Raw genomic sequence first — 13,688 nt, 5'->3', positions numbered from 1 at the left:
AAAAGGACAAGACTGATTTGAGGTAGTAGCTGTATTCAAACTGAAAATACAATTTTCCTCACATGTACCCAGGTGTCAGCTACAGTATTGATATTTCCCTTATGCAATGTATTCGCTCTTAACCAGATCTATCATTTTGAAAATGTAAAAAGTCAAAAGTAGTTCAATCAACTAACTACCACACAGATAAAAGCGCTAATGTCTTGAATTAACATTTCCCCACTCAGTCAGGCTAAAATACGTGTTTTAGAGCGCACACAATATAATCGAAAATTATGTAACAAACTTGAAAGCACAACAGTTCTCGATGGTCCAACACTGCATCCATTACAATACGTCAATCCACTTCACTCCAGTCAATCACATGTAGTCAAACACACACTGCAATATTATGGACACTAACTGTCACATTTTAGTGTTTATTGTTCAGTTACAAAAAAATAGAAACATAAAAATGTAAAAACAAAGCAACTCTCGTACCTATCAACTCTCATAACCTCTGAAACATTTTTAAATACATCTGTAACCACATATCTCCATCACACTGCATTAAACCAAGACAGAACAATCAAGTAAACAAAAAAAGAAAGCACCAATTGTTCAATGCTAGAAGACCGATAAACAATGTAATACTATCCTGGGGACAGAAACTGTCATGTTACTTTCTCTTCATTACTAACGTAGTATCCTGACTCTACAATCGGTTGGCCCCTCTACCTTAGGGGCTTACTTTCTCTTTCTGTCTTGAGAGCAGCGTGGACAATACCTGCAGAGTTAGAAAAAAAGGAAATATTCAGTTGTAAACCTTAAAATCCCATCATTATTTCCGCTATGTAAGATACACACTCACCGGCCAGTTTATCAGGTACACCACCCTGTTTATAAAAATGGATCTCTCCTACAGACAGTGAGTCACGTGGCCGTAGCTTGCTATATAAAGCCGGCATTCAGTTACTGTTTGATTGAACGTTAAAATTGGCAAAACAAGTGACCTAAGCGATTGAGTGTGGTATGATCGTCATTGCCAGGCGCGTCAGATCCAATATCTCAGAAACAGCTGCCCTCCTGAGCTTTTCACACACGGCAGTGTCTGCGGTTTACCGAGAACGGTGTGACAAACAAAAAAAACTCCAGTCAGCAGCAGTCCTGTGAGCAAAAACTGTAAGCGTTGATGAGAGGTCGAAGGAGAAGGGCAAGAATCGTACAAGATAACAGGCGGGACCGCAAACAGACAAATAACGGCGCAATGCAACAGTGCTGTGCAGAACGGCCTCTAGGAATGCACAACTTATCGATCCTTGGCACGAATGGGCTATTACAGCAGACGACCACACCGGGTTCCACTCCTATCAGCTAAAAACAAGAAGAGTGGCTTCAGTGGACACGTGATCACCAACACCGGACGATTGAGGAGTGGAAAAACATCACCTGTTCCAACGAATCCCGGTTCCTGTTGCGTCATGCTGATGGCAGAGTCAGGATTTAGCATAAGCAGTCCATGGACCCATCCTGCCTGGTGTCACCTGCGTACCACTGTCCAATCTGCAGCAACTGTGTGATGCCATCGCGTCAGCAGGACAAACATCCCTGTGGAATGTTTCTGACTTGTAGAATCCATGCCCCAAATAATTCAGGCTGTTCTAGAGGCAAAGGGTGGTCTGACCCTGTACTAGATGTGTGTATCTAATAAACTGGCCAGTGAGTGTAGTATGTACAGTTAGTCTGTGGAGGTTGGCTGATTCCCTCACCATTTCCCTCTTGGTTTCGTCGTCAGGCCCACGCAGGCAAAGTGGAACCACTCGATGGAACACTGCAAAAACAATCAACACAGGGGTTTGATGAAGTCTGTACACACTGTAGCTTTCAAGACCCAGGATCAACACAACAATATAGGTCAGGTCAGTGCACACACTGGGGGAAACTCAGAGGTTTCTGGGGAAACTCACGTCTGTGTTGTCACAGCCAATCATCTCTCCATAGGACACCTGGTGACACAGGCAGTAGGTGGGCTCATTGGGGTCCACTGGCATGTCCAGCACGTCAGAGGGATGCACATTCCCAAAATTAGCAGCTGGAGCAGTGAACTCCCCCCTGACAATGAGAGTTGTGGGTGAGCGCGCACGCACACACACACACACACACACACACACACACAATTAAGGCCAATGAAAGAGATTGTCTTCAAGGAAGGAAGTGATAGAGTGCACAATAACAAACGCACGGCTGGAGAAGTTTGACTTTCTTCTGTGCACTCTTCGGACTGCCATCTTCATCTGAGCTCTTCACTTTAGACCGAGTTTTAGCCACCTTCTTCTCTTTCAGCCCCCTGGACTCACCTGAAATATCAGAACATAGCTTTAAATATACAGTGAGCTCCAAAAGTATTGGATAAGTGACATTTTAATTATACAATGACTATGGGGTTAAAGTGCAGACGGTCAGCTTTAATTTGAGGGTATTTTTGTCCATATCGGGTGAATCGTTTAGAAATTACAACACTTTTTGTACATAGTCACCCCCATTTTAGGGGACCAAAAACTGTGGAACAAGTTCACTTATGTGTATTAAAATAGTAAAAGGTTTATTATTTGGTCCCATATTCCTAGCACGCAACGATTACATCAAGCTTGTGACTGTACAAACTTATTGGATGTATTTGCTATTTGTTTTGGTTGTTTCAGAATATTTTGTGCCTAATAGAAATGAATGGTAAATAATGCATTGTCATTTTGGAGTCACTTTTAATGTAAACAAAGAATATCATGTTTCTAAACACTCGACATTAAGGTCGATGCTACCATGATTACGGATAGTCCTGAATTGTGAATAAACTGGCCAGTGAGTGGTGAGAAAGTTAGATGCACAAATACACCGCCAAGACATGCTAACCTTTCACCATTGCAATAACGGGGGGGGGGGGGTGTATGAATTTTATGCCTCTTTCACTCATTATTCACGATTCATTCAGGACTATCCGTAATCATGGTAGCATCCACATGAATGTAGAGTATTTAGAAATATATTCTTATTTACAATAAAAGTGACTCCAAAATGACAATACATTTACCATCGTTTTTTCTCGGAATGATTTGATATTTTGAAGTGTGCCAAGATGCTACAAGGCAAACACTCATGAGAAACAGACCCGAACGTACACACACACACACACACTTCAAATACGTACATTTCTTTCCCTTACTGGAAGTGGAATCATAGTCTGTGCTCTCTATCTGCTTCTCCTTCAGGTCGGCCTCAAAGCGGGCCAGGTCTGTGTCCAGTCTCCGGATGTGCTTGTCCACCTAGGGAACAACCACTGCACTTTAGGATTCATTTGACTGACCCACACAGGCTCCAATACAAAAGACGCACAGAGCTCCAAAGTACTACTACTGACCATCTCATAAGTCTGCATGGCCAGTTGCACTTTGTCATCCCCAAACTCCTTGCTTTTGCTGTACGACTGCTGGATCTGCCTCAGAATAGTAAGCTTCTGTTCAGACGAGAGGGTCCTGGCGTTGGATGTGTAATCTTTTGCCAGGGAGTCGATCTGACCCTTTAGATCTGTGAGAAAGACAGATGGGTTGGGTGAGAAGTTTGGATAAGCAATTTTATTGATGGCACTTGTCTGAGAATATCAGCCTTATGTGATGTGTGTTACTGTGTCACTTGCTTCCACATAACATGTTTTTTTTTAAATGAAGTATGTGTATCTGGGGCTTTTACAAGTATGAATGGATCTAAGAAATCCCATGCCTGTGCCCTTCAAAAGCACAACAAAGTACTGCTATGTAAAGACGCCTCACAGAATTCTAGTGCAGCTTTTGGTCTATATGACCTGACGATGTTTGAAGATTAGATTATTGAATGGTAAATTGTTGAGGACCGTGGACATGAATGTTATGGAGGCGAGACAGATTTCATTTGCATACATTCATCATGGGCAATTCAAATGCACAACTTGTGGGTGGGCTGACTGCTACTTTATTATGCATTGTAAACATGGTTCACACATACTCTGCAGAGTAGTGAATTGGTCGGTAACAGTTGTAGTTAGTGTTATTTCTCACCCTCCGTACGTTGATCCAAGTCCCTCATCAAATTGAAGTTCCTCTGCAATTCAAATGGCAGGTTCTCTATGCCTGTGGCGAGAAATTAACAATCATCAACTTTTGACTAATAGTCACTAAAAATACAAACTATTGGTATAACAAATGTATATTCAATTTGTGAAGATACTCTAGCTAGGCTATTGCCTAGCAGGCAAAACGACCGTTGGTGTTGCTTAGCTAGGTAGCTAGCGGCCTAATTCTCCAAATAAAGCATTCCTTCTTGCAACGCATTGACTAAACATACAGAAAAATTTAAATTGATAGCTAAACTATCGAAAACATAAGCAGATTTTTATCTTCAAATCTTTTAAATAGAAAATGAACTCACTGTCCAAATAGTGTTCCAAATACATTCCCGCCGCCATCTTGGAAAATGTAAACAACACAACTTCCGGCGAGGACGTGTTCTTTGGTTTTATCCGAAATCAAATCTAAGTACCGGTATTTTATTATCAATCGATAATGCATACGGATATTGTATTTGCACCGTGTCAGAGACTGAATGTAATTGATTAAACATACCGTTTATGAACACTATCTAATAACATATTTGATGTCATACACAGCCAACAATACTGCAGTAATATAAAAATAAACACAAGATGGGGGTATATGGCAAACAATCTGAAACATTTTATTGTCTCAAGGATTAGTCTTTACAATACATATCAATTTGACCAAAAGACACAAAATGAAATTAAACCAAACAGATAACATTGCAAGGAAGGAATAAAATGTGAAATTGTGATGCTTAACGAGAGTTGAAGTTAGAACGTTGCCCTCAACCAGAGCTAGGATCATATTGCCATATTCCTAACCTAGAACCAATCATCCACGAGGGCCATGAAACATTTCTGATCCAGTATCTGTGTGGTTAGGGACATCATCTACCTACTCCAAAAGGGGCTGAGGCTCAGGGCCTTCGAAGGGGGCCCTGAGTGATTTTCAGTCTGAAGGGAGGCAATATTTAACAACGCCAACATGCTCTGCTCAACTTTTGTGAAAATTACTGATCTGTCATGAAAATTAGACCTCTCTGACTAGCGACAACTGCAAAATAATTAGTCTTCATTTTCATAAACATTTTATACATGTTCATTGTCCAACCTCTTCTTTTTTCAGCAGCTTCTTCAACTTATTGAATTTGTTCTTCCCCATTCTCTTCTTGCTCTGCATGGGGGATTTCCTCTGTTTATCGCCCTTTTTCTCAAACCTGCTCCCTTCCTTTGACTGTTTGGTCGTTTCCCCTTCTGTTTTGACTGTGTTGGACTTCTTGAGCTCTCCGTCCACTTTCACAGTCCCACCATCCATCTTAGCGATCTTTGCCTTTTTCTGCCCGGTTGGTTTCTCATTCTTTTTCAAGGTGCTTGGGTTTGTTGTTTTCTTGCCGATGCTTTTGGCTGGCTTCCCGTTGGCTGTGGTCTTCTGTGACACAGTTGGCTTGCCAGGGACTGGCTTCTGCTTCTTGGACTTGTTCTTAGACCCTGCATTAGATGGTCCGTCCTCATCAGAGGAATCAGCTGTAACCTCCACTGCCTCAGATGGCTCGGTTTCCTCTTCTCCGTCTGAAAGTGACAATAACAGGATGTTAGTTTATTATAACACAAGTGATGTTTCCATGACACTGGAAAAAAGCATTGTGGTTTATTAGATCCAAGATGACATCTACTTTACCTTTTTCAACTGCTGTGGTTGGGACCGTGTTGGAGAACTTTTTCAGCTTGGCCACAAAGAAACCGTCCATGTTGTGGGAATGAGGATAGAACCGGCGTGAGAGTTTCAGAGAGGGATGGAATCGTCTCTCTTTGAATCTACATGGAGAAAATATATTTGTTCATATTGCATGAGGAAATGGTTGGGTGGTACGGGTAAATATCTGGATGAATGTGAATAATGTGGTGTTCTTATAACCCCTTTACCTGGTGAAACCTTCTTTGCCAAAGTCCAGTCCAGTCTGGACGAGTTTGACGTTTCTTTTCTTGAGAGCATAGTCCACTACCCACTCGTTCTCCTCCACCTGGTGATGAAGTCAATTACGTCATTTCAGCTATTCTAGTCCAAATGAATTTAACCATCAGACATTTTGTACATGCACCAACAACAAAAAGTCTACGATAAAGTGAATTGCAATGATTTATTGTAAGTAAAGCCCCACAATTTAGATTGTGTTTATTTGTCATCAGTGTGACACTGTGTACCCACCATTATAGAGCATGTGCAGTACACCAGATAGCCTCCAGAGGGAGACTCAGCGTTGACCGAGTCGATGGCCGCCAGGATGAGCTCCTTCTGCAGGTGGGCCAACCGCTGGATGTCAGACTCGTCCTGAGAGACAGGACGTAGGATTAGGAAGACATGAACAGGAAGTTGTCATTAAAGGCCAGTGTCTACTATAAATCTAAAAGGCCCATGTAGTGTATAATAGGTTTTTCTCACTTTACTGGTCTTCACAGCAGGGTCTTTGGAGATTACTCCTGTGCCTGAGCAGGGAGCATCAAGCAGCACTCTGTCAAACCCACCCATTACCTGCAAATATAGTAACCAACAGGTTAACATACCATCAATGGGTGTAACATACTTACTTATATTGTGTCATACAGTACATGTATAAACTGCATGTAGAGCAAGAACCCCTCATTACCTTAGGGAACTGCCTCCCGTCGTAGTTACAGATCATTGAGTTGGTGACTCCCAGACGGTGGATGTTGCCCACCACACTCTTCAGTCTGTCAGCACTGGCATCATTGGCCACAATCACACCTGTGTTCCTCATCAACTGGGCTGTGGGACACACACATATACACAATAAATAAGTTATCCAATAAAAATACAAGTCTTGCCTGTCAAGCCACCAGATCAGGGGTTCTTCATATTGTTCAGGATCGGGCCCAAATGAGAAATTAAGTGTTTTCATGGGACCGAAGCACATGAAAACATGCCCCCTTTTGAGGGCCCTAAGCAAGATATGGTTGGGGGGCTCCCCCACCTCGCAGGCAAAACATTTTAGTTTTAAAGTTAATTTCCTGCAATTCTACACACTTTGCCATGACTTATGCCATTTTAATATGATATCTGAGTGAGAGTGCCTAACAAAATCAATGGGGGGGCCCCTTGGAGGTCAGGGCCCTTGGGCACGTGCCCTGTGTGCCTGGTCAGTATTCGGCCATGATTAGATAGCTGGCTAGACTAACTTACCAATCTAAAAAGTGTTTGCTGACATGGCTAATTAAGTAACTGTCAGTAACTAGGTTTCCAAACAATCGTCAACACATTTTCATACAAATATCCCAAAGTCTGCATAAAGAAAGTATGCACATTTTCCCACAAGTGGTGTGTTTTCACTAAACTGACTTCCGTGATGACGTAGTGCACACAAAATGTACTTTCACACTTAAGTTCTCATGTACCGAATAAATATCTAAAGTTTCCATCACCTTTTCAACTCTGCTGATAGTTTTGTCACAAAAACTGTTGCGTTACACAGCAAATGTGCCTAGTCTGGTCTGGGTACGTGCACTCTCAGATGCAGTCCGGGTAGGCTAGTCTACATTCCTTTTTTTATGGATGAGAGCGAGAATAGTTTTATTTGTCAAACGGCAGTCATGCATCGATCATCATGTCACCAGAGCAAGACCCATGATATTTATTGGAGAGGAACATCAAGTTCACCACCCTGTGAAGTTGATCCTAACTTATTTCATTTGTAGCCTAATAAATTGCATGGTTTCCCAAGTCACGTTTCCACCTAAATTTCTTGCATAATTAATTTTTGACAAAAAGATCCCACCATGTCGACTGAACAAATGATATGTCGGCATTTATAGTATTATATATTTTTATACATTATGAATTTACTCACATAAAAACTGTGGATGGAAACGTGGTTATTGACAGACGCAGCAAGAGAAAAACGGCTGCTGCATGTCGCAACACAAGAAAGGCTGCCCTTGATTGTTAGGCTAATTGTAGAGACCAACAGCAGTAAACAGTATTGTGATCATGGTCATTCAACTCTCATTTTTAACATCCTCACCCATATAGGTGGTCTTTCCCCCGGGAGCTGAGCTCATGTCGAGCACAGTCTCCCCCTCCTGGGGAGAGAGAGCCATGACAGGCAGGAAGCTGGAGGCTCCCTGCAGCATGTAGTGACCAGCCAGGTACTCTGGGGTCGCACCTGGGAGCAAGAAAACACAGCTAGGGTATACACTCATCAATGTATACTTACTCATAACACACAGAAAGCAGGATAACAGTAGTAAAGAGAGAATTAACAGTCTAATCTTTTATACAAATATAAAAAGGTTGGAGTGTGCTGGTACTGACCGATGGGTACTGAGGAGTCAAAGATGACCAGGCCCACTTTAGACCACTTCCCCAGAGGATCCAGATTCACCCCTCTGTTGATCAGGGCCTGGGACAAACAACATACATGTCACTCATTCAGTCTGGCAGAGGAACAGGCATTACTAATAGCATCCAATTATCCTTTGGTCAATTCCAAATGGATCTTTAGTCTTAATCCTTTCAGAGATACACAACTGCCTAGGGGGTAGGGGTGGATTTGGTGCACCTTTATTTGATCCAACTTGAAATAGATTTGTTACCTGAGCCAAGTCCCTCCTCCTTGTCTTCAGTGTATTGGTCCGAATGGTGACAGGTCGCTGAATTTCATTGGCCTCCAGGAAATCAATCAGCTACAAAGCACATAAAACGAGGGAAGCCTTAGTTCAGCATGATGACAAAACCGTTACAACAAAACGTAACCTTGCATAGATTCCTGTTCATTTTGTGTTTCTATGACATTTGGGAGAACAAAGCAATGACACATACCTCTGACACTGGGAAGATATCCAGCAGTTTGTCTATGAGGAAATTGTTGTAGCTGTAGTAAGTGGAAAGATCCTTTTTGAGGAGAGAGAGGTACTCTGTTCTCTCTTTCCCCTCCTCTCTCTTGGTTGCAAAGTGAGAGAGAACATCCACGTTGTCCTTTATTCTCTGGTGGATGGTCTGCAGGTCTACAAGCAAAACACCTGCAATCACAGGAGAGAGAAAGAAACTCAGTACAGATGGAGTCCACAGGCACTGATAAAGAACATGTAGCAATGTGTAAACTGGCATAACAAAAAGCAGAACTGTCAAATCTAAAAAAAAGTACAAATCTAAGCTTTAAACTGACCCTCTTTTGCTATCTCCTCTGCTCCAGGTAGTATGAATTTGTCCATATCATCTAAATTAGCCTGTACCGTGTCATCTTCATCCATGTCTTCATCTCCACTCTTCCCCTTATTATCATCATCATCATCATCATCACCACTCTCCTGGCCCATTGCTTCCTGCAGCTTCTTCTGCTTCCTGGCAGCTCGCTCGATGGGGAGCAGCTGAACGAGGGATGAAAAGAGGAGTACGGAACAGATGATTCAACAGACAAAGATTCAGCACCTTGCTAAAGAACAGTAAGAACTTTGAAGGACGCACATTGTTTTGCTATATAGAACATGTCCTGGACACAAATTCAGTGAATAATTTCACATACCTCCTCTCCATCACCATCTACTTCTCCCTCTCCTTCACTGCTGTCCTCCAATGCACCGTAGTCATCAACCAGGTCATCGTTATCATCACCATCTCCCTCAATTAGAATGTTTTTCCCTTTATTGTTCTCCCCTCCCTCTTGTCCCTCGTCCTCTTCCTGCTCCCATTGGCTGTCACTGTCGTCCTCGTTATCTGATTGGCCGACCTCACGCTTCCTCTTTGCTGGCTTCAGCCATTCACTGTTTTCATCTGTGAATCCTTGAGAACAGGGGAAACAAACCAATTAAATCCCCATAGACATTCATGGCTATTGTATTGAGAACATAGTGAATGGATGGGGCTGTCTGACTCTGGATCCACATGGACTGGGGTGACTTACCCCCCCCCCCCCCCCCCAATGCTTACAAATTAACAGTAACTTACCTTTTTTTGGCTCCTCCTTCTCAATGCTTTCCTTGGGCTTTTTGGTCACTTGAGCTCGCTTCCCAGCTCTACAAAACATCATCATCTTCAGCAAAAGTGTGTGACACATTACATAGTGGTTTAAAAAAAGGGATTGACGACATAACATACAAAAGACTACAAACTGACCTTTTCCTGGACCTGCTTGACAGTCGTTTTGGTGCAGTATCCTCTGCAAATGACAAGCATAGTTAGTGAGCATCAACCTCTAAAGCTGCATGTCTCATTCCCAGTCATGCATCTTTGCTTTAGTGCCACTGTACTCCCAGCAAGTGAAGTTATACTGAGCATGACTTCAGCTCTTTAGAAGCTGTATGTTATAATAGCATCCCTCTCACCATCCGTTAAGAACTTGGCCAGCTCAGTCTCTGCTCCTTTCTGCTTCCTGGACTTCCGCCCCGGCCCCTTCTTCACATAAGTGGTGGGATCCAACTTCCTGCCCATGACTGACACCTACACAGGTAGTCTGGAGAGAAGATATAGCTCATGATCATGTTGGATTTACACACTACGGCATAGGATCAGAATGGGATTAAAGTAGTCACTATCTATGCACTGATGGCAGCTCTGAAAGATGGTATTCTCAGTAACATGTTGCTCAGAATCTGTTCCAAGAATGTTGCAAATAACAAAATGATAAATAACGACAAATCAGCTTAACTTGAAGTGTTTACTGAAAATGCTCCTGAGAACATATCACCTAACTCTGACCAGCACTGACGTGGAGAAATAAAAAGCTATGTGAAATAGAAAAAAGTTGTCTCTAACATCACGGTGTAATATGTAACGTTGGTTATTACAATACGTGGAAAGTCCTTTTCACATGACAGCATTCTCGTCATAAGAATGTTAGGTAGCTATCTAGCTAACTAGTTGACAACTGCTAATGTTAGTACACTTTTCCACGCATGCTAACGTTATCCATCAATGGTAACACCCTATATTCAAGTATGATGATGTGCCGGTAATTAGCTAACGACACGTTGACTTAAAAAAACAGACGAGTTGCATTCTAGAGACAACCCAACATTCATCTCATGAGGCTGCTATGAGCAGTAAAGAATGTTCGTTAGTTGGAATTTGATATCACATACGCAGTGCATGTCCGTCACCATTACTTTTTTATTCACTTGTGTATGGCACAAATAATCACGGTATTTATCTTTACAACTCACCAAAACCCACCTTTGCAATAGTTAAAGTATAATGTATTTATTCGATCCTTGATTCCAGTTAACAGATCAAATTTACGCACATGTGTTTTTTTTCCTCGTGCACGTTGATTCCCGGAAGAAACAGCCACGCGTTTCCGGCGCATGTGATATACGAAGGCAAAATGCTCATTTCGTTTCGTGTAGACCTACGTGAAAATGTTTCAGTTGGATGCGTTGTCCCGATTAATAATATGTTATTTCCCTGGGACATTGACAATCAGAGAGAATAATCAAAACATTTCGATTATATACTGAAAAAAAATAGAAACGCAACATGCAAAGTGTTGGTCCCATTTTTCATGAGCTGATGGAAAAGATAGGAAAACGCTGCGCACTGCTGCTCATGCTCCCAGGTGATATTTATAACAACGTTTCGACCCTTAATTCATCAGGCAGCCATATCCCAGGTGGGGGTGGAAGGTCCTTTTTTTATTTTTATTTTTTTACTGTAAAATAAACCGTATTTAATTTACAACCAATAAAATAATACATGATGCAAGACACTCAGTTATAAGGGAATTAACTGGTTTAACTTCTCAAACAGAAACACACACATTTCCATTTTCTGTGGATCGCCCATGTTTACATTTTACTGAATGCTAGTCTGACCTTTGACCTGTAGATGGCAGTAAAGGTCTACTTTTGCTGCAGATCCACTTCTAAAGCTCAAACCTCTGGACAAGTAGCCAAAACATTTGTCCCTAGTGAGAGAGTATGTGTGTGTGGCAAAAAAAGGGAATATTGCACTACACTTTTATGATACAGATACATTTTGCATTCGGTAGCATAGCACAGCTGTATTTATTTTCAAATGCCAAATGTACATGTAGCATGCTTCTGCCTACAGATGCTTTTCTGAGTGACTTGTGTTGTGAGAGAACCAGAATTCAAACATAAACTCCTGGATTACATTTTATAATATTGTTTGCTCTTTTTAGTAACATATGGTAGCATACATGTTTCACACGGTGGCAAGTCAAGCTAGTTAGTTACATGTAACAACATTACATTATATGGTCAATGTTTTTATTTTAATTTTATTTTTTATTAATTTCAAATCAATACATAAAGCACATGAGGGAACACAAGCATACATAGATTACAAACAATAGACAATCGAGCTAGGGGGTACACTATCACATTACAATTACACAAGGACCTTAAGGGACATGCATATACTTACAATTCTAACATCTTTTTTGTTAGTAGAGCATTTAACCGTCTTAAAATACAGTTCAATTTCTTTTTGTAGGGTACGAAAATGTGGTTTTCTGTTTGTAAATTTACATTTGTGTATATGAAATTTGGCCAAAAGAATAATGAAATTAATTACATAAAAATGATTCCGCTTATTTCTATTGTATGTAAAGAATCCAAACAGTACATCTCTCCACAATAGTGTAAAATCTTCATAAATGTGTTCAATTATAAACCTACTGATGTCTTGCCACAGTTTTCTTACATGCATACAATGCCAAAAAAGATGCACAACTGTTTCTGGGTGGTCATTACAAAAGGAGCAATTTGAGTTGATGTTTTCCTTAAACTTTTTCATATAGTGGTTGGCAGGATAATATTTACGAATAATTTTAAAGGAAACTTCCTTAATTTTGTTAACAAGTAGGTATGTGTGTGGCAACATCCAAACTTTTTTCAAACAGATATGATCAATAAATCCATTCCAATAAGGCATGACATAAGGTATACAACATCCTGCTGAAACAAGGATCGTATCGCTCTGTTGTTGAATGGACCAAAAGAGAAACAAATCTTTCCTACTGATGAGTCAACAGGGTCAACAGAAGGTAGGCTCTGAGGGTCCGGTCTTGACACGTTCCTGAATAACATAGCAACACCTGAGGGAATGGCATCTAAAACAATTGCAAAATCTTTAGGTGTTACAGGGACCTTGTAAAGTGATAAGAATTCTTTATAACTGAGTAAAAGACCCTCTGCATTTACCAGTTGGCTCACCAATAGGATATTATTTCAGAAACCAATATTCTAAAAACAAAAGTATTTTTATACGCTATATCATGATTATTCCATATATAATATCTGCGTGGAGAAAAATTGTGTTTATAAATTAAGGACCATGACAAGAAAACCTGCCGATGAAAAGCAGAACGTTTCACTGGAACTTTGTCAATATTATCATTGCAAAACAACATGAAGTCCACCAAAAGTAGAGAAGACATGATGAGGAATAAAATTCCAGATAGAAGTGGGTCTTCTTAGGAATTGTTTTATCCAATTGATCTTAAAAGTATTATTTAAGGTAGTAAAGTCCAGAAAATTCCGCCCACCATTCTCATAAGTGTTCATTACAACAGTTTTCCTAAGGTAATGGGTATGGTTTCTCCACAGAAAG

At 41.0% G+C, this 13,688-nt stretch overlaps 2 protein-coding genes across 4 annotated transcripts; both read right to left on the bottom strand.

Annotated features, from left to right (window-relative positions):
- Window positions 1-16: 16 nt before the first annotated feature.
- LOC110509378 (inhibitor of growth protein 4) lies at window positions 17-4,702 on the bottom strand. Its single transcript, XM_021590277.3, has 8 exons — window positions 4,438-4,702; window positions 4,068-4,139; window positions 3,395-3,561; window positions 3,185-3,299; window positions 2,222-2,336; window positions 1,947-2,091; window positions 1,749-1,810; window positions 17-766 (listed from the first exon to the last, which is right to left on the bottom strand). The coding sequence occupies exons 1-8, from the start codon at window positions 4,472-4,474 to the stop codon at window positions 727-729; spliced, it is 753 nt and encodes a 250-aa protein (XP_021445952.1). The 5' UTR covers window positions 4,475-4,702; the 3' UTR covers window positions 17-726.
- A 16-nt stretch (window positions 4,703-4,718) lies between these two features.
- LOC110509359 (28S rRNA (cytosine(4447)-C(5))-methyltransferase) lies at window positions 4,719-11,436 on the bottom strand. 3 transcript variants are annotated; one of them, XM_021590271.3, is made up of 16 exons: window positions 11,279-11,436; window positions 10,442-10,569; window positions 10,233-10,275; window positions 10,065-10,132; window positions 9,643-9,899; window positions 9,286-9,487; window positions 8,940-9,139; window positions 8,714-8,803; window positions 8,433-8,520; window positions 8,143-8,283; window positions 6,751-6,890; window positions 6,546-6,635; window positions 6,312-6,434; window positions 6,029-6,126; window positions 5,784-5,920; window positions 4,719-5,674 (listed from the first exon to the last, which is right to left on the bottom strand). In XM_021590271.3, exons 2-16 carry the CDS (start codon window positions 10,545-10,547, stop codon window positions 5,205-5,207), a joined length of 2,253 nt encoding a protein of 750 aa, XP_021445946.2. In that variant the 5' UTR covers window positions 10,548-10,569; window positions 11,279-11,436; the 3' UTR covers window positions 4,719-5,204. The 3 variants fall into 3 exon arrangements, with proteins under 3 accessions (XP_021445946.2, XP_021445941.2, XP_036824910.1); XM_021590266.3 differs by having other exon boundaries at window positions 11,289-11,436; XM_036969015.2 differs by having other exon boundaries at window positions 11,359-11,436.
- Between the last annotated feature and the right edge of the window lie 2,252 nt (window positions 11,437-13,688).

This window comes from Oncorhynchus mykiss, chromosome 3 (genome assembly GCF_057628025.1).
Source record: "Oncorhynchus mykiss isolate SJ-2025 chromosome 3, ASM5762802v1, whole genome shotgun sequence".
NCBI classification, from domain to species: domain Eukaryota; kingdom Metazoa; phylum Chordata; class Actinopteri; order Salmoniformes; family Salmonidae; genus Oncorhynchus; species Oncorhynchus mykiss.
This window is presented reverse-complemented; position numbering and strand designations above follow the sequence as displayed.

Bases quoted from the DNA above. Each gene is read 5' to 3' on its own strand.
- LOC110509378 (XM_021590277.3), bottom strand. From the start codon at position 4,474: ATGGCGGCGGGAATGTATTTGGAACACTATTTGGACA. The intron at 4,140-4,437 runs GTGAGTTCATTT...TTCTCGCCACAG, and splicing joins TTTGGAACACTATTTGGACA to GCATAGAGAACCTGCCATTT. The intron at 3,300-3,394 runs GTCAGTAGTAGT...GTTGTTCCCTAG, and splicing joins CCATGCAGACTTATGAGATG to GTGGACAAGCACATCCGGAG.
- LOC110509359 (XM_021590271.3), bottom strand. From the start codon at position 10,547: ATGGGCAGGAAGTTGGATCCCACCACTTATGTGAAGAAGGGGCCGGGG. The intron at 10,276-10,441 runs GTGAGAGGGATG...TGTCATTTGCAG, and splicing joins GGCCAAGTTCTTAACGGATG to AGGATACTGCACCAAAACGA. The intron at 9,900-10,064 runs GTAAGTTACTGT...CCTGTTCTCAAG, and splicing joins GAAGGAGGAGCCAAAAAAAG to GATTCACAGATGAAAACAGT.